This window comes from Pelophylax lessonae (assembly GCF_965119305.1).
Source record: "Pelophylax lessonae genome assembly, chromosome: 5".
NCBI lineage: Eukaryota > Metazoa > Chordata > Amphibia > Anura > Ranidae > Pelophylax > Pelophylax lessonae.
In genome coordinates, this window is record NC_138772.1 from 544,894,803 (window position 1) to 544,916,352 (window position 21,550).

Here is a 21,550-nt window from a genome sequence, read left to right on the forward strand (position 1 = left end):
AAGGCTCTCCTGGGTATGCCTGGGGCTCTCCTGGAATGCCACAGGAATCTCTAGGGAATACCTAGGACTCTCCTGGGAATCCTTGGGACTCTTCTGAAACTTTCCAGGACTCTCTCAGAATCCCAGAGAATCTCCTGTAACCCTCCAGGACTCTCATGGTATCCAATACCCCTGGACTGTTTATTGAAGTGAAGAGCCAAGAGGAATGTAGGAACTGTATTTACTTATAACCATGTGTTGGTAACCAGGGGAGCCCACAGAGATAATATTCAGCAGTCCCTACGGGGGCAGTTCTACATTATGTTCAGTGGGGGTGTATGTTGTCAGGTTGGAGAATTGTATTGTATTGTCACCCCTCATTTCTGGTCCCACTGCTTTTCTCAGCACCACTTTCTCCTCTCCCCAGGTATATCAGGAGAATGTCTTCGCCCCAGGATCCGCTTTTCATTCTCTTAAGAAAGTTCTGTTTGAAATGGGGCCGGAATATTCTGAACGGGTTCAGCTGGTGTCCATCTACTCCATTTCCAAGGGGATCAGCGGAGAGTGAGTGTCACACATCCATCCCAAGGGGACTTAATGTGGAGCTTGGACCAGTGGAAACAAAGAACTCCTTCCTTGGGGCAAATATTACCAATTCTTCCTTACTGGGGGATTGGTAGGGGGGGGGGGGTTCCTTCCTGACCCCAAAAAGGGGGTCTTGGATCAGAGTTTTCCTATAATACCCTATTATAAAAAAAAGCTATTAAATGTAAGAAAATAAATCCATCCAGTTTACATTCTAAAGAAACGTGCTTGGGACAATCTTCCTAACAATTAATAATAAATTCATTATTAATTCATCTATCATTAATTATTAATTTAAAATCCACCATAAACCCTCAGCTATAAGGCAGTTACATGAGGTGACATTTCAGGAGTTTCCTTAACGAACATTAAAACAGACATTTTACTGACTAAAGCTGGCCATAGATGGGTAGAATTCCAAATAAAAATTCTTAGGGGAAAAAAAAGGTTCATTAGTGAGTCAAATCGACATTCGCATTCAACCAGAGTGATGAGAAAATTTGAAGATGCAGGATGGAAAAGTTTTCGTGAATGAACAAATTTCTAGCAGTGTATGTGGTTTTCATTCGGTTAAGTCCATTTATTCCAAAAATCAAATGTTCAAAGCAAAAAAAAAATCTTTCGAACAACAAAGGAATGTTCTGAGAAGTTTCCTCAGACTTTTTCTAAGATATTTCATCTGTAATGTTATCCATCTATGGCCAGCTTAACCTCCCTGGCGGTATTCCCGAGTGTGGCTCGGGGTTACTATACAGTGCCAAAAGCGGTAACCCCGAGCCACACTCGGGATTACCCAACAATCAAACTTACCTTCCACTGTGATCCCCCCACCGTCCTCCAGCCATCCTCCCGCTGTCTTCCTGCTGTGTGCTCGGTCGATGCCGGCACCTGTCTTCCGGTTCCCTTCTCTACGAGCGCCATGACGCAGGGTGTGGAACCGGTAGGAGATTAAAAAAATTAATGAAACAAATGACATGATACAGTGTAATCTGTTAGGATTACAACTTTGTATCATGCCAGTTCACCACAGGTTTTCACCTAGTGGCTTTTCCAGTGCCCTGCCTGTACTTTTTACGGTTCTTTGTGTTTGGAAAATTGAGAACGTTCATGGCGTCCAAAAAGCGTTCTTTTAGCTCAAAAGCACTTTTGGATGAACTGGAAACCGGCGACGGTGTATCGAAATTATTTGAAGAACTGAGCGATAGCGGTTTGTGGGAAAATTCGTCATCAGGTACTAAAAGTGACGACAGTGACGATTCTGCGTCTGAGCTCAGCGATGTGCGGACTTGGTGCTCTATTGACTGTGGTACGGATCAGGCAGCGCCCCCAAGATTCCTATTTACTGGAGCACCTGGTATGAAAGTTGACGTTGACCATGACAACCCCTTGGCATACCTACAATTATTTCTGACCGAAGAGGTTATTGAAAAAATAGTTACCGAGACAAACCGGTACAAAGAGCAACAATTGGCTACACATCGGAAGTTTGCAAGATGCAGAAAGTGGGAACCAGTGACCAAAGATGACTTTTGGAAATTTCTGGGCCTAATAATTCTTCAAGGAGTGGTGGGGAAACCCCTGCAGAAGTGGTATTGGACAACCAGCACATTACTTGCCACTCCATTCTTTGGCACGGTCATGTCAGAGTACAGATTCTCCCTCATATTGAAATATCTCCACCTCGAAAACAATGAAGAATTTGATGAAATTTGTCATTATATTATAATTTATGATTTCGTGTTTCAAACTTTATCATACTTGGGATGTCTACTAGACTCTTGTTTGGACAGATTTAAGTGAGTTATTCCTAAGAATTGCAGGCCTAAAATATAAAACAACAGATTTCCATCCAAAACAATGTACCGCTTTTAGCACAAAAATTCTGACATAATCAGACCGCTAACGAGGTTAAAGTAGAACTATAGGCAAATTTTTTTTTTAATTTTAGATAGAGCAAAGGAGGGTTATAACCCCCCTATCAGATTTATTTTTGCGATCTGTCTTCCATTGCAGAGATTTCCCTTAACTTCCTGTCCCGTATCCAAACAGGAAGTGAGAGGAAATCCCTGAAAATTAAAGGAATTCCTTGGGAACCCTCACGTTTCCAGAACTAGTGTCCCCATTGTAAGGTTTGCCCTTTATTATTTTTCTGGGGATAACCCAAAATTTGGGATTTTCATTTACTTTCACTTTCAATGATAATGGTAAACATGACAAATAGAGAGGATAAATCTCCCTAACAGGGGCGCACCCAGCAATAAACACTGGCAGGCATTGTAATTCATCTCCACTCCATCCAAAACTAAAAAAAAGAAATGTTGCTTTTAGTTATACTTTAAGCTTTTAAATTTTTGTTTTGATCAATGACAACACGTTTTCAAATCCATATATGAAATATGCTTCTCTGTAAACTGATCATACAGGAAAATCCAATCAAAATGTGCAAAAATTCCCCATCAGAAGCAGTGGCGGCTGGTGTGTTGGGGGTGCAGGGGCACCGCCCCCCTATCCATGCGTCCGGCCCCCTAATCTACATGCAGGACGCATGGAGCTCAATGGGGCTTTTTTTTTTTTTCCATCACCTGATTAGAGCCAGAGGCTCTAATACTGTTGGGTGATGCAAAGGGTGGTCCCAGGGCGCAGAGCAGTGCAGTCACCCATTGTGTGACAATAACGAATGAAAATTCGCTATTGTCACACGGATCCTCCTCCTGGCCAATCAGGAAGCGCGTCCAATACGCGCTTCCTGATTGGCCGAAAGGCAAACCCCATGCCATTGGCTGGGGAGGAGGCGGGAGCCGGGAGGACTGAAGAGAAGCCGCCACGCCGGGGGAAATGAAGAAGCCGAGAGGCGCCGCTGGACACCAAGAGCTCACCCAGAGGCTGGCCACTGTCATCACCCATGTCGGTAAGAAGAGCAGGGCGAGGCAGGAGACAGACACAGATGTGAGGTAAGTGCACTGGTCTCGTGCGGGGGGGACACGCTTACGCTGGTCACTCTGCATTGAAAGGGGGCATGCTGGCATCTCTGCATTGAAAGGGGGCATGATGGCATCTCTGCATTGAAAGGGGGCATGATGGCAACTCTGCATTGAAAGGGGGCATGATGGCATCTCTGCATTGAGAGGGGGCATGATGGCATCTCTGCATTGAAAGGGGGCATGCTGGCATCTCTGCATTGAAAGGGGGCATGCTGGCATCTCTGCATTGAAAGGGGGCATGATGGCATCTCTGCATTGAAAGGGGGCATGCTGGCATCTCTGCATTGAAAGGGGGCATGATGGCATCTCTGCATTGAAAGGGGGCATGCTGGCATTGCTGCATTGCTAGGGGGCATGATGGCATCTCTGCATTGAAAGGGGGCATGCTGGCATCTCTGCATTGAAAGGGGGCATGATGGCATCTCTGCATTGAAAGGGGGCACGCTGGCATCGCTGCATTGCAAGGGGGCATGATGGCATCTCTGCATTGCAAGGGGGCATGATGGCATCTTTGCATTGAAAGGGGGCACGCTGGCATCTCTGCATTGAAAGGGGGCACTCTGGCATCTCTGCATTGAAAGAAGGCACGCTGGTCTCTGTGCATTGAAAGGGGGCACGCTATACCTTAATTACTGAAGGCCCCTTTCACACTTTTGTGACCTCAAAGTCACGCAATTTTTTACAGCGTTTTTTGCCGCAAAGCAATGCCTATTACATTTTTCTGTTTGCGTCCCCCGCAAAAATTTTGAGCACCAGCCGCCACTGATCAGAAGATCAAGTCTTCCAACTATTGGAATCTCTGCCATTGCACTCTGGACGAGAGGAGATTACCATTCCAATAGATTCCTGGGATCTGTCAGAGCCTCTAAAACTCTTTCTGAGAGATCTTCCATTTGTGGTATCAGTGAGGTCCTTTTCTAAAAGCTATTCCATATTCTCAGACAAATTGTCCCTTCAAAAGATCAAGTCCTCCAACTATTGAGATCTCCGCCATTACACTCTGGAGATTACTATTACAATATATTCCTGTGATCTATCAGAGCATCCAAAAGATTTTTTTGAGGGCTCCTTCACATTGTGGTATCAGTGAGGTCCTCTTCTATAAGCCGATCCATATTTTTGGACAAAAACTGTACAAATAAGTGTATCGAACCAGCTCAATATGCTTATTTGTACAGTGCCTGGTGTTTCACCACTACCTATTTGATGTTACTAGTTTATTCTGTTGACTTGTTTTTTAATGGTGATACAATGATTTCAAGAAATTTAATAATAAAATCTGTTTTTTATTAGGTTTTTTTTTTTTTTTTGCTGTTTTGTCTCCCCATTGTCTTGGCACATTCAAAGTCCCTTAATTTTGGCAGGAGAGAGGGCAATCACTGTTGCCCCCCTCCCTTTGTTGTGTTGGCAGGTGCATCCTCATCCCTTCCCTTTTCCCTCCTTCCCCTGTCCTGCTGATATAAAAATCCCTATCCTTGTGCTAAACCTTCGTGAATTTAGACTGTTTTCATCATTCTATTATTAATTATTATTATTAGTATTAATATTATATCATAAAAAATTTTAGGATACAGTAACAATTGTTATTAGATGTTTACATAGTGTTGATCTAAAAAACATCTGTGATAAATATTTATTCTCCCCTCCCCCGAGGTGCGGCCTCCGCAGCGGCTACATTGAGTTTGTTAACGTGGAGCGGGCTGTGTTTAGGCACTTCGATATTGTGAAATCCTTTGACATTCCCTCCATCATTGCTGTTCTGGCCCTGGAGGTTCTGGTGGACCCCCCACAGCCTGGAGACCCCTCATTTGAGACATTCCAAATGGTGAGTATTGCAAGTAGGACATGTAATGCTTGGGAATGATATATAGCAGTGGTCTCCAAACTGCATCCCTTTGCTTGCATTTAGTCGGCCCCTGATGCATTATTCCTGCCACTGACACCAACAATAGTGAATAATTCCTGCTTCTGACACCTACAATGGGACACTTTTCCTTCCACTGATACCAACAATGAGGCATAATTCTTGCCACGGAAACCAACAATGGGCCACTACTCTTCCCACTGACACCAACAATAATGCATAATTCCTGCTTCTGGCACCTACAATGGGACACTTTTCCTTCCACTGATACCAACAATGAGGCATAATTCCTGCCACAGACACCAATAATGGGCCACTACTCTTCCCACTGAAACCAACTATTTCTTCCCCTAATATCAAAGATTGGCATTGCCTATTTCCACTTGGCACAGTCCGGCCCCCCTAAAGTCTGAAGGACAGTCAACTGGCCCTTTCTTTAGAAGTTTGGAGACCCCTGATATATAGAATACTGTATATAATATATAGAATATTTGTTGGCTTACACCGTCAATACAGGGAATAGAGGAGACCTTGATTACACTACTGTGCAAAGGCAAAAAGCCCCTAGTGGGCATTGCTTGTCTTTAACCTCCGCCTCCGCCCTTCTAAAATGACGGGTCTGAAAATGTGCATTTACTGTAGCTGAAAGGTAGCTTTAATGGAACAAACTTCTATAACGTGACAGAAAAATGTCCGTCATGTGACTTACGAAGGCCATGATTGGGATTTCTATTTTAATGTTGAACATTGTTTCCATTGATTCTGACCATCTTGTAGAGTTGCTCCTGGCAATTGTTCATTTTGGGAAACAGAATCCAGAAATATGGTCGTTTGACCGTTTCCCATCAGTGATAATGGAAACCACCCTAAATTGGGTGTAATCTATCACTATCAATAGGGGGAAGATGGAGAACGGGCTCCAGGCGATGTTGTTGTTCATGACCAATAGGATGAAATGTATCAAAACAGAATGTGACTATTTTATCAGTGCCGTGAGAGTGATGGAAAAAGCATAAGAGTTAGGTGACCTGAACGGGAGTGGGGGGGAGGCACTACGTATGAGGCTACTTACTTATCTCTTTCATCTTATTCTGCAGGAGACACAGGATCGGTTGAGCTCTCAGCTGGAGAAGGCCCAACTGGCAGAGGAAATACTAAACCGGGCCTCAGGAATCCGCTGCAACCCCATCCAGGGGGCCTTTTATGCTTTTCCCTGTATCCAGGTCCCGGAGAGAGCCGTCAGCCTGGCACAGGTACCTCACAGTCATACAGATACACATACATTGTGCAACTTAACCAACAACCCCCTTAACAATAATACCCCAGGGTCAAATATCAGTCCCTGCAGGGGAACCTGACATTACCCAGTATAATGAACTCTTTGCTGGTCATCTGCTGAGCCACGTGCTAATTTATAGGTAAATGGTGGATCCCTGGCCTAAAAGTGTCATTGGATGAAGCAGGAAAGGTGTCAGGTCACCTGTGGCCAGGTGACAACTGCACCCTGTAGGAGGCAGGGGTGCAGCGCAAGGTAGTGAACCCGATAGCAGACTGCTGCGGATGGACTGGTATGTGAGCCCAAGATTCCCCAGGGCGCGGAGTCTAAGACCCAGCAGGTGTTCACCAGAGCCTCTAGTGGTGAGGATGGACTTGGCTGCAGCTGGGCCCAGGTCGCGGCCCCTGGGGTCCCCCGGGTCACGCTCCGTAGGGAGAGTGGGGAAGCAGCCACTCAGGACACACGGAATGGTGATGGGTAAGCCTAGGTCGGGGCAACAGGCAGACGAGGGTAACCAAGGGACAGGCCGAAGGTCAGGGTAACAGGCAAACAGGAATAGTCTGAGACAAGCCAAAGTCAGTACACAGAAAGATAGATCACGCACACAGCAGACAGGAAGACAACTAACAAGCACTGTTGAACAGCAAAGCAGACCTGCAGTGCACTGGTTAATATAGACTTCCTGTGATGGCCTGGGGTGGGGCTGAACAGGAAGGAGAGATGATAAAAAGGAACCAGAAGTGAAGTCTGGCCTCTAATACAGACATGAATGAACAGGTAAGCTGCCAAACACTATTGCAAGTCAATGACAGAAGGGTTCAATTCTCTATTCTCTTCATTGGGAAAATTACGGACGAAAGGCGTTAGCTGTACTGTGCTGTTATATAATAATGCCTAATAAAGAATTTGGAATATACCGGGTTGCCAGGTAGCTGGGCATAATCTCCTATGGATTGGTAAAATTACCCTTACTTCCTGTTCTAGTGACCACTGGCAACCTCAACAGGAAATGAGAGAAACTCTTCCAAACAATAACTGATTTTATGCCAAAGGCAGACAATATACAGGTTTCCTATTTAAAAAAAAAGGAATATTTGGCTAGTTGCCTTTTTTCCCCGACAATTTGGCTCTCTGGAGGACCTGGTGGGTCCATTGCCTATGCGTTGGTACAGCAGATTAGCGGCACAGTCAGGGCATTATGAGTGATGGCTGTGTTCATTCTCAGGAACGGGGACAGGCGCCCGACGTATTCTTCTGCCACCTTCTCCTGGAGGAGACCGGCATCGTCTTGGTGGACGGGACCAGCTTTGGCCAAGCAAAGGGGACTTACCACTTTAGGTGAGCGTTTAATTCCTAGAAAATGTGATACAAATAAATATGAACCTGTACTTTATACAATGTAATCGTTTGCTGCTACTTGGTCCATGAACATGAACACATGGAAAGTCAGAGATCGCACTCTCAGCAAGAGCACAGCAAAAGGTTTATCTCCTCTAATCTATCTATTTATCTGTGGATGACAAAGAAATGGGAAAACCAAGTAAAAATATATACACTACTCAAAGGAACACTTTTGAATCAGAGAACAGCATCAAGTCAATTAAAGTCCTGGGATATTGATCTGGTAAGTTAAGTAGCAGAGGGGGTTGTTAATAAGTTTCAGCTGCTTTGGTGTTAATGAAATTAACAACAGGTGCACTGCATTTGGCTAGGGTCAGTGTCACTATTGGTAGCATGAGGCGATATCTGGACCCTATATAGTTTGCAAAGGAAGTCCAACTCCTCCAGGATGGCACATCAATACGTGGCATTGCCAGAAGGTTTGCTGTGTCTCCCAGCACAGTCTCAAGAGCATGGAGGAGATTCCAGGAGATAGGCAGTTACTCTAGGAGAGATGGACAGGGCCATAGAAGGTCCTTAACCCATCAACAGGACCTGTATCTGCTCCTTTGTGCAAGGAGGAACAGTATGAGCACTGCCAGAGCCCTACAAAATGACCTCCAGCAGGCCACTGGTGTGAGTGTCTCTGACCAATCAGAAACAGACTTCATGAGGGTGACCTGAGGGCCCAACAACCTCTAGTGAGCCCTGTGCTCATTGCCTGGCACCGTGGAGCTCCATTGGCATTTGCCACTGAACACCAGAATTGGAAGGTCCACCACTGGCGCCCTGTGCTTTTCACAGATGAGAGCAGATTCACCCTGAGCACATGTGACAGACGTGAAAGGGTCTGGAGAAGCCATGGAGAACTTTATGCGGCCTGTAACATCGTTCAGCATAACCGGTTTGGTGGTGGGTCAGTGATGGTCTGGGGAGGCAAATCCATGGAGGGGCACACAGACCTCTACAGGCTAGGCAATGGCACCCTGACTGCCATTAGGTATAGGGATGAAATCCTTGGACCCATTGTCAGACCCTATGCTGGTGCAGTGGGTCCTGGGTTCCTCCTGGTGTACGACAATGCCCGACCTCATGTGGCGAGAGTATACAACCAGTACCTGGAGGATGAAGGAATTTATACCATTGAATGGCCCCCACGCTCCCCTGAACTAAATCCAATAGAACACCTCTGGCACATTATGTTTCGGTCCATCTGACGCCGCCAGGTTGCACCTCAGTCTGTTCAGGAGCTCAGTATTGCCCTGGTCCAGATCTGGGAGGAAATACCCCAGGACACCATCCATCCTCTCATTAGGAGCATGCCCCGACTTTGTCAGGCATGCATACAAGCACGAGGGGGCCATACAAACTACTGAGGACCATTCTGAGTTGTGCAATGAAATTTCAGCAAAATGGACGAGCCTGCTGCATCATTTTTTCACTTTGATTTTCAGGGTGTCTTTGAATTCAGCCCCCTGTAGGGTGATAATTTTCATTTCCATCAAATGATGTGGCATCCTTTCCTTCCTAACACATTACCCAGTCCATACCAGTATAGATCCTAACACATTACCCAGTCCATACCAGTATAGATCCTAACACATTACCCAGTCCATACCAGTATAGATCCTAACACATTACCCAGTCCATACCAGTATAGATCCTAACACATTACTCAGTCCATACCAGTATAGATCCTAACACATTACCCAGTCCATACCAGTATAGATCCTAACACATTACTCAGTCCATACCAGTATAGATCCTAACACATTACCCAGTCCATACCAGTATAGATCCTAACACATTACCCAGTCCATACCAGTATAGATCCTAACACATTACTCAGTCCATACCAGTATAGATCCTAACACATTACCCAGTCCATACCAGTATAGATCCTAACACATTACCCAGTCCATACCAGTATAGATCCTAACACATTACCCAGTCCATACCAGTATAGATCCTAACACATTACCCAGTCCATACCAGTATAGATCCTAACACATTACCCAGTCCATACCAGTATAGATCCTAACACATTACTCAGTCCATACCAGTATAGATCCTAACACATTACCCAGTCCATACCAGTATAGATCCTAACACATTACTCAGTCCATACCAGTATAGATCCTAACACATTACCCAGTCCATACCAGTATAGATCCTAACACATTACCCAGTCCATACCAGTATAGATCCTAACACATTACTCAGTCCATACCAGTATAGATCCTAACACATTACCCAGTCCATACCAGTATAGATCCTAACACATTACCCAGTCCATACCAGTATAGATCCTAACACATTACTCAGTCCATACCAGTATAGATCCTAACACATTACTCAGTCCATACCAGTATAGATCCTAACACATTACTCAGTCCATACCAGTATAGATCCTAACACATTACCCAGTCCATACCAGTATAGATCCTAACACATTACCCAGTCCATACCAGTATAGATCCTAACACATTACTCAGTCCATACCAGTATAGATCCTAACACATTACTCAGTCCATACCAGTATAGATCCTAACACATTACCCAGTCCATACCAGTATAGATCCTAACACATTACCCAGTCCATACCAGTATAGATCCTAACACATTACCCAGTCCATACCAGTATAGATCCTAACACATTACCCAGTCCATACCAGTATAGATCCTAACACATTACCCAGTCCATACCAGTATAGATCCTAACACATTACTCAGTCCATACCAGTATAGATCCTAACACATTACCCAGTCCATACCAGTATAGATCCTAACACATTACCCAGTCCATACCAGTATAGCTCCTAACACATTACCCAGTCCATACCAGTATAGATCCTAACACATTACCCAGTCCATACCAGTATAGATCCTAACATATTACTCAGTCCATACCAGTATAGATATCTAGCGTAAGATTTTTCCCCATTGAGATCTGATGTGTTTTCAAAGTGTTCCTTTAATTTTTTTGAGTAGTGTTTTTTTTATTTATTAGTGGAGGTGTCCCCAGAAGTTGGATTACAGTCTGCCTTGGTGTTCTTTTGTTCAGGTCTTGTGAGCCTATTATCTATAGCACAATGTACAACAGCTGGGAATGAATGCTTATAGGAGACCAAATGGATCATTATTGTTTTCAGCAGCATTGGGACTGTCTGTGTGCAACTTCCCTCCCACCTCTAAGCAAAGTCCCCTCTCTCTGTTGGGGTAATTGAGGCCAGGGATGGGGGTGTCACTGAATTGTATATGTGACAGGGACTTCTCCTTCCCTCTGATGCTGGTAATGGGGGTATAACTGCGTTCTATATATGACAGAACCCCCCTCCCTCCAGGGGCAATATAAGCTGGAAATGGGGGGGAGGTGTCACTGTGTTGTTTATGTTATGGAGCCTCCTTCCGGGGTTATTGAGGCTGAGGATGGGGGTATTACTGTGTTCTATATGTAAGAGAGCCCCCTCCACTCTCCTAGGATAATAGAGACTGGTAATGGGAGGTGTCACTGTGTTCTGGGGTAATATAGGCTGGGAGCGGGTGTGTTCTATATGTGACAAAGGCTCCCCCCTCCCTTCTGTGGTAATATAGACTGGGGATGGGGATTGTTCTATATGTGACAAAGGCTCCCCCCTCCCTCCTCGGGTAATATAGGTTGGGGATGGGGGTCTTCTATATGTGTTAAAGGCTCCCCACTCATTCCTGGGGTAAAATAGGATTGGGGCGGGGATGTTCTATATGTGACAAAGGCTCCCCCCTTCCTCCTGGGGTAATGTAGACTGGGGATGTTCTATATATGACAAAGGCTCCCCCCTCCTTCCTGGGGTAATATAGACTGGGGATGGGGGGGTGTTCTGTATGTGACAGAGCCCCCTCCTCCTCCTCCTGGGGTAATGTAGATTGGGAATGGGGTTGTTCTATATATGACAAAGGCTTCCCCTCCTTCCTGGGGTAATATAGACTGGGGATGGGGGGGGTTGTTCTATATATGACAAAGGCTTCCCCCCCTTCATGGGGTAATATAGACTGGGAATGGGGGGTGTCCTATATGTGAAAAAGGCTCCCACCTCTCTCCTGGGGTAATATAGACTGGGGAAGGGGGGGGGGTGTTCTGTATGTGACAGAGCCCCCTCCTCCTGGGGTAATGTAGATTGGGGATGTTCTGTATGTGACAAAGGCTCCCACCTCCTTCCTGGGGTAATATAGGTTGGGGGGGGGTTGTTCTATATATGACAAAGGCTTCCCCTCCTTCCTGGGGTAATATAGACTGGGGATGGGGGGGGGGGGTGTGTTCTATATGTGAAAAAGGCTCCCACCTTTCTCCAGGGGTAATATAGGTTGGGGTTGGGGGAGGGGGTGTTCTATATATGACAAAGGCTCCCCCCCCTCCTTTCTGGGGTAATATAAACTGGGGAAAGGGGGGGGGGTGTTCTGTATGTGACAGAGCCCCCTCCTCCTCCTCCTGGGGTAATGTAGATTGGGGATGTTCTGTATGTGACAAAGGCTCCCCCTCCCTCCTGGGGTAATATAGGTTGGGGTTGGGGGGGGGGGGGTGTTCTATATATGACAAAGGCTCCCCCCTCCTTCCTGGGGTAATATAGACTGGGGATGGTGGGGGGGGGGTGTTCTGTATGTGACAGAGCCCCCTCCTCCTCCTGGGGTAATATAGATTGGGAATGGGGTGTTCTATATATGACAAAGGCTTCCCCTCCTTCCTGGGGTATTATAGACTGGGGATGGGGGGGGGGGTTGTTCTATATATGACAAAGGCTTCCCCCCTTCATGGGGTAATATAGACTGGGAATGGGGGGTGTTCTATATGTGAAAAAGGCTCCCACCTCTCTCCTGGGGTAATATAGACTGGAGATGGGGGGGGGGGGGTGTTCTATATGTGAAAAAGATTCCCACCTCTCTCCTGCGGAAATATAGACTGGGGATGAGGGGCTGTTCTGTGTGTGACAGAGGCCCCCCCTCCCCTCCTGGGGTATTGTAGACTGGGGATAGGGGTTTCTATATGTAACAGAGGCCCCCCTCCCTCCTGTGGTTAAATTGGATGCCCCCCCCCCCCATGATACTATAGTCTGGGGGTGTTCTAGAAGAAGAAAATAAATCTATATATGTGATAATTTGGTGACGTCCATTTCACGTTCATTGTGTTTCAGGATCTCTCTGCTCCACCCTCTGGAGGAACTGAAATCCATCCTGGAAAATATCGTAGAATTCCATGGAAAATTTCTCCAGGAATATTCTTGAAAAGCCCCCCCCCCCCCCCATTCCCCATCTCATAGAAAATCTCAGTATTAATAGTCATGCTGCTTCACCAGCACTCTGCCCAGTCACTCCATCCACAAATCAGCGTGCACTCCACAATAAATGGAAAAATCGAAATGATGGTATATCTGCAACAATGTGTCGTATATCACTCCTACATCCGGTGTCATGCAATGCCGGGAATTCTATTACATGAGCAAAATGAGGTACTGAGAAACAGGGAAATGGTTCATCCTCCCAAAGCATGAACCAAAAACCTCTCCGAGAGGCAGATTCTGGAGATTAAAGAGGACCTGTCATTACCATTAGGCCTATCAAAATGTCCAACAAAATTGCCTGACAAAGCAATAAGAAAATTGTAGATAGCTACTAAACTAAAATCTGTCATGACAACCAAAGAGGCTGTCCTCCTAAAACAAGCCATTAGCTGGCTGTTATGCTGAACCTTCCACTTCCATGACAAGTCACTGGCCTGGAACAGATCGGCAGGTAGTACTATGCTATTTGCTGTAAGGAGGAGATAGAGAACAATGCTCATATCCTTAATAACTGAACTGTATAGACACAAGCCTCTAGTGCACAGGTGTCAAACACAAGGCCCGCGGGCCGAATGCGGCCCCCCCAGGTCATTTCATGTAGCCCTCACACCTTAGCAGAGGGGACAGAACTCCTTTTCCAGATCCAGTGTTTCTCTGTGCAGCTGCAGAAAGGCTCATCTTTGCCCACCCAGTAGTCCACAGCAGAGAGGAGGGCAGAACTCCTCCTACAGATCCTGCACCTCTCTGTGCAGTCGCAACCCCACCTTGTCTCTGCCTACCCTGGTCTCAGCATTCAGCAGACCTCTTCCTGGCAGAAGCACAAGGTAAGGGGGTGCATTGTTATGTAAGGAAGGGTGGTTGACTCTTGACTTCTGATGGTGGGGGGGGGCTCTTGACATCTAATGTAAGGGTGTAAGGGGTCGTGGGGTGCTCTGGACATCTAATCTTACAATAATAACCGGCCCTTTGAGGGCAATCACAATGCTGATGTGGCCCGCAATGAAATTGAGTTTGATACCCCTGCTCTAGTAGGATTTTTTTTTAGGGCATTAAGTACAACATGATTAAAGGTTACTACAATAAACTTTATTGATCTAATACATAAAACAGAAGTGGTCATGCACAGATAAAATACCAATGCTTTTACAGAAGGTAGTATTGGGGGATATACAGAAATAACCACATTTGTCTGTCCAAGGATTCTTATAGACAGTGAAAATCCAAGGCGTTTCGAAAATTTTAAGTTTCTTCTTCAGGGGTAAGAGGTTACAGTACAAAACTTTTCTACAATACAGAAGAGGGTACAGTTAGACATCTTACAAGTCTATTATTACAAAGTGAAAATACTATGTATATAATACTGTGTTTTCCCAAAAATAAGACCAGGTCTTATATTAACTTTGGCACCAAAAGACACGGTAGGGCTTATTTTTGGGGTGAGTCCCTCCCTGCCTGTCAGGAATCCCCTGTGTGAACCGAGTAAAAGTGTTTGTAAAATCCTAGAATCCACTCTATTATTAGTGTTATATCCAGGGCTTTTTTTCAGCGGGAACGCGGGGGAACGCAGTTCCGGCACCTCCAGCACCGAATGCATGTAATGGCAAGGTTTTCTGGGGTATGCTGCAGTGTCTATTGATTGAGGTCTATTGTTGCTGGTGGGGGATCTATTGTTGCTGTAGGTGAATCTTATGTTGCTGCCGGGTCAGTTGTTGCTAGGAGGAATCTACTGTTGAGGTAGGGGTCTATTGTTGCTGGCTGCTGGAGGTCTATTGATTCTCAATGTGACAATATTTGTTGTTGCTGGGGGGGTGGAAGTATATTGTTGCAAGCGGTCCATTGTTGCTGGGGGGGATCTATTGCTGATGGGGGGTCTATTGTTGCTTGCTGCCGGGGATCTATTTTACTGCTTTTCTTGTTATCATCGACAAATTCCATACAAATTACCTAGCACCACAAATGTTTGTATTCTCTAAAAGAGGCAGTATTGAAAGGTGGGTAGAGGTTGGAACCAAGGGACGGTGTTCGGAGATGGATAGGGGGTGGAGACAAGGGGTGACTCTGAAAGGGGGAGTTCCTGCACCTATTCTCTGAGAAAAAAAGCCCTGATTATATCATATCCAATGTGTGTGCCTGTATTATAAGTGTATTAAAATACCTTCATTACAGCGCCGTGACCCGCTGGAGCTCTCTTGCACGCTCTGAGCACTGCAGAGGGGAGGGGCTGAGATCCCCCACTGACAGCTGGGTAAAGAGGAGGAGAGCAGCGGGAGATCAGCTGAGCACCGAGCGGCAATGTAAAGAAGGTATTTGGCACAATTATAGTACAGGAAAACACACATTGGACATTATATAAAACAGTAATAGAGTCAGTGCTGTATTTTGGCCTAGGCCAACAAGGCCCAGGCCTAGGGCGGCACTTTGCAGGGGGGCAGCAAAAAAGCCGCCCCCCCACCTGAGACTCTTTTGGCCACTGGTTGCTAGAGCCGCCTCTCTCACCCCCCTCTCTCTCTCTCACCCCTCTCACCCACACCCATCTCTCTCTCCCCTCCCTCCCTCTCTCTCTCTCTCTCTCTCACCCTTCCTCTCTCTCTCACCTCTCTCTTTCTCTCTCATCCCCCTCTCTCACCCCCTCTCATCCCCCTCTCTCTCTTATCCCCCCCTCTCTCTCATCCCCCTTTCTCATCCCCTCTCTCTTTCTATCCCCCCTCCCTCTCTCTCTTTCTCTCTCATCCCCCTATCTCTCATCCCTCTCTCTCTCTCATCCCCCTCTTTCATCCTCCCTCTCTCTCTCTCTCTCTCTATTCCCCCCTCTCTCTCTCGCTCTCTCTCTCACCCCCCTCTCTCTCTCTCTATTCCCCCCTCTCTCTCATCCGCCCACTCTATCCCACCTCTCTCTCACAACCCCCTCTCTCTTTTTCATCCCCCCTCTCTCTCTCATCCCCTCTCTCATCCCCCCCCTCTCTCTCACCCCCTCACTCTTTTCCCCCTCTTACTCTCCCTCCCTCCCTCCCTCCCTCACCCCCTCTCTCCCTCCCTCACCCACCCCCTCTCTCTCTCCCACCCCCTCGCACCCCCCCTCTTGTGAGATCTCAGGGGTTCATGCTGGGACTTGTAGTCCTTCAATTTTGGAGGGAGTCACATCTGTTAAAAAAGAAGTGGGGCAAATTTACCTAGGATGGGGCGCCCAATTTTAGTCTTGCCTAGGGCAGCACAAAACCAAAATACACCACTGAATAGAGTGGGTTCTAGGATTTTACAAACACTTTAAACTAGGGCTTATTTTCAGGGTAGGGCTTATATTGCAGCCCTCCCCGAAAATAACAGTAGGGCTTATTTTCAGGGGTAGGTCTTATTTTCAGAGAAACACTTTAGTTTACTGACCCTGTAAACACAAACATGGCTTATAAGCAACCACATTGTTTAAAAACACATAGGTTGATTTTGCCGCTGTATGCTACCGGAGGTCCAACTGGTGGGAACACTGGGACCCACATCACTCGACCCACAAAAGGTTAATGGTAAGTCAAGAAGATGCCGTGGTTTAACAGCCACAGGGACCAATCTGCCAAACAGGAGTATGAAAAGTAAAAAAGAAAATAGATAAACCATACTTAGTACAATAAATAGGTAGTTGGCCCTAAGCCCTGCATCTACCTGAGCTTCACTGTATTTAGAGCACACCAGGCAGCTCCCCCCCAAAAACGAGGGGTAAGAGAGGGGGGAGGACACCAGCCAGGGTGTGGATTACAAAAGAGACAAATGGATAGAGTAAACCAGGGGTCTCCAAAATTTGGCCCTCCAGTTGTTCAGGAACTACAATTCCCATCATGCCTAGTCATGTCTGTGAATGTCAGTTTTATAATGCCTCATGGAACACGTAGTTCCGCAGCTGGGAGGGCCGTAGTTTGGAGATCCCTGGAGTAAACTAACCTTATATAGTGGAAACCAGGGGTCAAGTCCTAGGAAAAAAAGTGTGGGAACTCACCCAAGTCCCTCCCCCCACCTCAAAAATACAAAAGCATGTGTGTGTATATATACTTACTCTTTTTTTTAACAAACAAAGTGCAACAGTTAAGTACCACTTTACGAGGACAACTCCAAAATTCACATGCATTAAACAAATAAATATAGCATAGATGTAACAACAAAATAATTTAACGTGTATGCTACACTAAAAAGGAAAACACCACAATGTGTGATAATGGTTCCCTCGCAGGGAATTTCTAAGACAAGTTGCAATAACTGGGGGCTCATCAAATGCAGCCTTACAAGTTCCCAGCAATGCAGCCTTACCAGTGCCCATCAAATGTGGCCTTACCAATGCCCAGCAATGCAGCCTTACCAGTGCCCATTAATGCAGCCTGAACAGTGCCCATCAATACAGCCTGACCAGTGCCCATCAATACAGCCTGACCAGTGACCATCGATGCAGCCTTACCAGTGCCCAGCAAATGCAGCCTCATCAGTGCCCAGTAATGCAGACTTACCTCTGAGGAGGCGGACCATCCCCCATATCTTCTCTGAGGAGCCTCCATCCCCCATATCACCTCTGAAGAGTTTTCATCCCTCATATCACCTCTGATGAGCCTCCATCCCCCATATCACCTCTGAGGAGCCTCCATCCCCCATATCTTCTCTAAGGATCCTCCATCCCCCATATCACCTCTGAGGAGCCTCCATCCCCCATATCACCTCTGAGGAGCCTCCATCCCCCATATCACCACTGAAGATTTTCCATCTCCAATATCACCTCTGAGAAGCCTCCATCCCCAATATCCCCTCTGAGGAGCCTCCATCCCCCATATCACCACTGAAGAGTTTCCATCCCCCATATCACCTCTGAGGAGCCTCCATCCCCCATATCACCTCTGAGGAGCCTCCATCCCCAATATCACCTCTCAGAAGCCTCCATCCCCCATATTCCCTCTATGGAACCTTCATTCCCCATATCACTTCTATGGAGCCTCCATCCCCCATAACACCTCTGAGGAGCCTCATTCCCCCATATCACCTCTGATGAGCCTCCAACCCCCATATCACCTCTGAGAAGCCTCCATCCCCCATATCCCCTCTGAGGAGCCTCCATTCCCCCATATCCCCTCTGAGGAGCCCCCACTCCCCATATCACCTCTGAAGAGCCTCCACCCCCCATATCACCTCTGAGGAGCCTCCATCCCCATATCCTCTCTGAGGAGCCTCCATCCCCCATATCACCACTGAAGAGTTTCCATCCCTCATATCGCCTCTGAGGAGCCTCCATCCCCCTTATCACCTCTGAGGAGCCTCCATCCCCAATATCACCTCTGAGAAGCCTCCATCCCCCATATCCCCTCTATGGAACCTCCATCCCCCATATCACCTCTATGGAACCTCCATCCCCCATAACACCTATGAGGAGCCTCATTCCCTCATATCACCTCTGATGAGCCTCCAACCCCCATATCACCTCTGAGAAGCCTCCATCCCCCATATCCCCTCTGAGGAGCCTTCATCCCCCATATCCCCTCTGAAGAGCCTCCATCCCCCATATCCCCTCTGAGGAGTCTCCATCCCCCATATCACCTCTGAAGAGTTTCCATCCCCAATATCACCTCTGAGAAGCCTCCATCCCCCATATCCCCTCTATGGAGCCTCCATCCCCCATATCACCTCTGAGGAGCCTCGATCCCCCATATCACCTCTGAGGAGCCTCCATCCCCCATATCACCTCTGAGGAGCCTCCAACCCCCATATCACCCCTGAGAAGCCTCCACCCCCCATATCCCCTCTATGGAGCCTCCATCCTCCATATCCCCTCTATGGAGCCGACATCCCCCATATCACCTCTGAGGAGCCCCCATCCCCCATATCCCCTCTATGAAGCCTCCATCCTCCATATCCCCTCTATGGAGCCTCCATCCTCCATATCCCCTCTGAGAAGCCTCCATCCCCCATATCCCCTCTATGAAGCCTCCATCCTCCATATCCCCTCTATGGAGCCTCCATCCTCCATATGCCCTCTATGGAGCCTCCATCCCCCATATCACCTCTGAGGAGCCTCCATCCCCCATATCCCCTCTGAGGAGCCTCCAACCCCCCATATCACCCCTGAGAAGCCTCCACCCCCATATCCCCTCTATGGAGCCTACATCCTCCATATCCCCTCTATGGAGCCGACATCCCCCATATCACCTCTGAGGAGCCTCCATATCCCCTCTATGAAGCCTCCATCCTCCATATCCCCTCTGAGAAGCCTCCATCCCCCATATCCCCTCTATGAAGCCTCCATCCTCCATATCCCCTCTATGAAGCCTCCATCCTCCATATCCCCTCTGAGAAGCCTCCATCCCCCATATCCCCTCTATGAAGCCTCCATCCTCCATATCCCCTCTATGGAGCCTCCATCCTCCATATCCCCTCTATGGAGCCTCCATCCCCCATATACCCTCTATGAAGCCTCCATCCTCCATATCCCCTCTATGGAGCCTCCATCCTCCATATCCCCTCTATGGAGCCTCCATCCCCCATATCACCTCTGAGGAGCCTCCAGCCCCTCTCAGACAACATCTGTCACCTCAAGCGCAGCCTCCATTCATTATTTTACCTCAGAGGGAGCCTCCACCTCCTCACACTCAACCTCCTCTCCCCTGACAGAACTTTTCCCCGCCATCTCTGAGCAGGGTTGCTGCTCTCCCATCAGAGACATACTTCATGAGATGATAGAGACTGCAGATATATGACAGGAGGTGGTCAGAGACTGCAGATATATTACTTTAGATGATCAGAGGCTGCAGATATATTACAGGAGATGGTCAGAGACTGCAGATATATTTCATCAGATGATCAGAGACTGCAGATATATTACTTTATCACCTTGCAAGTGCTTACACTGGCAGCATTTTTATAGGCAATGTGAAGTTGGTGTTCTAGCCACAAGATGGCGGTAGAGGGCTTCATACAATGACAAAGCCTGGGCATAAAACATCCAAAACATGGACTGAAAGAAGGATTCCACCAAAACTGGAATTCAGCGTATTACTAGAACACAAGAAGCTTCCTAAATCACCATTTACACCCTCTAAGTCCCTTTAACCACTTTACCATCGGAGGATTTTGCTGTCTTACGTCTGGGCCACTTTTTGCAATTCAGCACTGTGCGACTTTAACTGACAATTGCGCGTTCATGCGACACCGTACCAAAACAAAATTTACGTCCTTTTTTTCCCACAAACAGAGCTTTCTTTTGGTGGTATTTGATTACCTGTGCGATTTTTACTTTTTGCGCTATAAACAAAAAAAGAGCGACATATTTTGAAAAAATAACAATATTTTTCACATTTTTTTTATATGAAATTCCCCCCCAAAAAAAAATGTTTTCTCAGCAGGGAGCGATCGCGGGTGTCAGGTGGCAACCTGCCCCATGCATCGGAGCTCCCGCTGCCGAGTGGGGGTGGGAGGGCACCACCGGTGGCGTGCGCTCGCCCCCTAGCTGCAGGTGTGCGACCGACGTATACCTACAGCGGTCTGCGCAGGAGGGCCAGCCTGCCGCAGTATTTCTGCGGTGGGCGGTCCGAAAGCGATTAAATGAGAAGTTTGGAGTGGTAATCGGGTTATACGTACATAATGAAACAAGCACACAGGGCGATGTGGGAGATCTTCACGCCGCCAACTTTTTTTTTTTAGAGGGTCCACTCACACTTGTCTATATTCTTAACTCAAAAAAAGTCCCTTTAGTCTACCACAGGTTGTTAGTTCATCACCTGAACTTTAACATCATTATATGGATAGTCTCCCTTTCTCCTTCCGCCTGTCCTTTACGCTGCTATACTCCTGAAATTGACTTCAGTCATCCATTTAAGCACTCGATAGTTCACTCTATTTATGGCCTACTGACATAGTTTAGGAGAAAACCAGCAAACCCTATCATACGTGCACCACCGTATGGGCCCCAACCAAGCCGGAAAATTATAAGGGTTGTCCTCTATGACAACACATTTGCTTTTTTACTTGTTCCAATTGAGGACCTTTGTGACGGTACTCACCGTCACTGGGAGGTAAAGACAGATATTTAATGGTTTGGATTGCTTCAAGTGGGACAGTAATATTTGTCAGCAATATCTCTCAAGAAAAATTAAGATTTAATCCCACTTTACACTGTGAGACCTATAGCCTGTGTCCATGAAGTCTGACTCCT

General features: G+C 46.9%; 1 protein-coding gene across 5 annotated transcripts in view; it reads left to right on the forward strand.

The window, feature by feature from the left end:
- The window catches only part of LOC309555394 (alanine aminotransferase 2-like), a 41,501-nt gene extending 27,964 nt beyond the window's left edge, over window positions 1-13,537 (forward strand). For all 5 annotated transcript variants that reach the window (XM_082257409.1, XM_082257408.1, XM_082257406.1 and 2 more), the window contains exons 8-12: window positions 407-543; window positions 5,199-5,370; window positions 6,507-6,662; window positions 7,911-8,023; window positions 13,231-13,537. In XM_082257409.1, the coding sequence (XP_082113535.1) occupies window positions 407-543; window positions 5,199-5,370; window positions 6,507-6,662; window positions 7,911-8,023; window positions 13,231-13,321 (669 nt within the window). In that variant the 3' untranslated portion in view covers window positions 13,322-13,537. The remainder of the gene's footprint in view (window positions 1-406; window positions 544-5,198; window positions 5,371-6,506; window positions 6,663-7,910; window positions 8,024-13,230) is intronic.
- The last annotated feature ends 8,013 nt before the right edge of the window (window positions 13,538-21,550 follow it).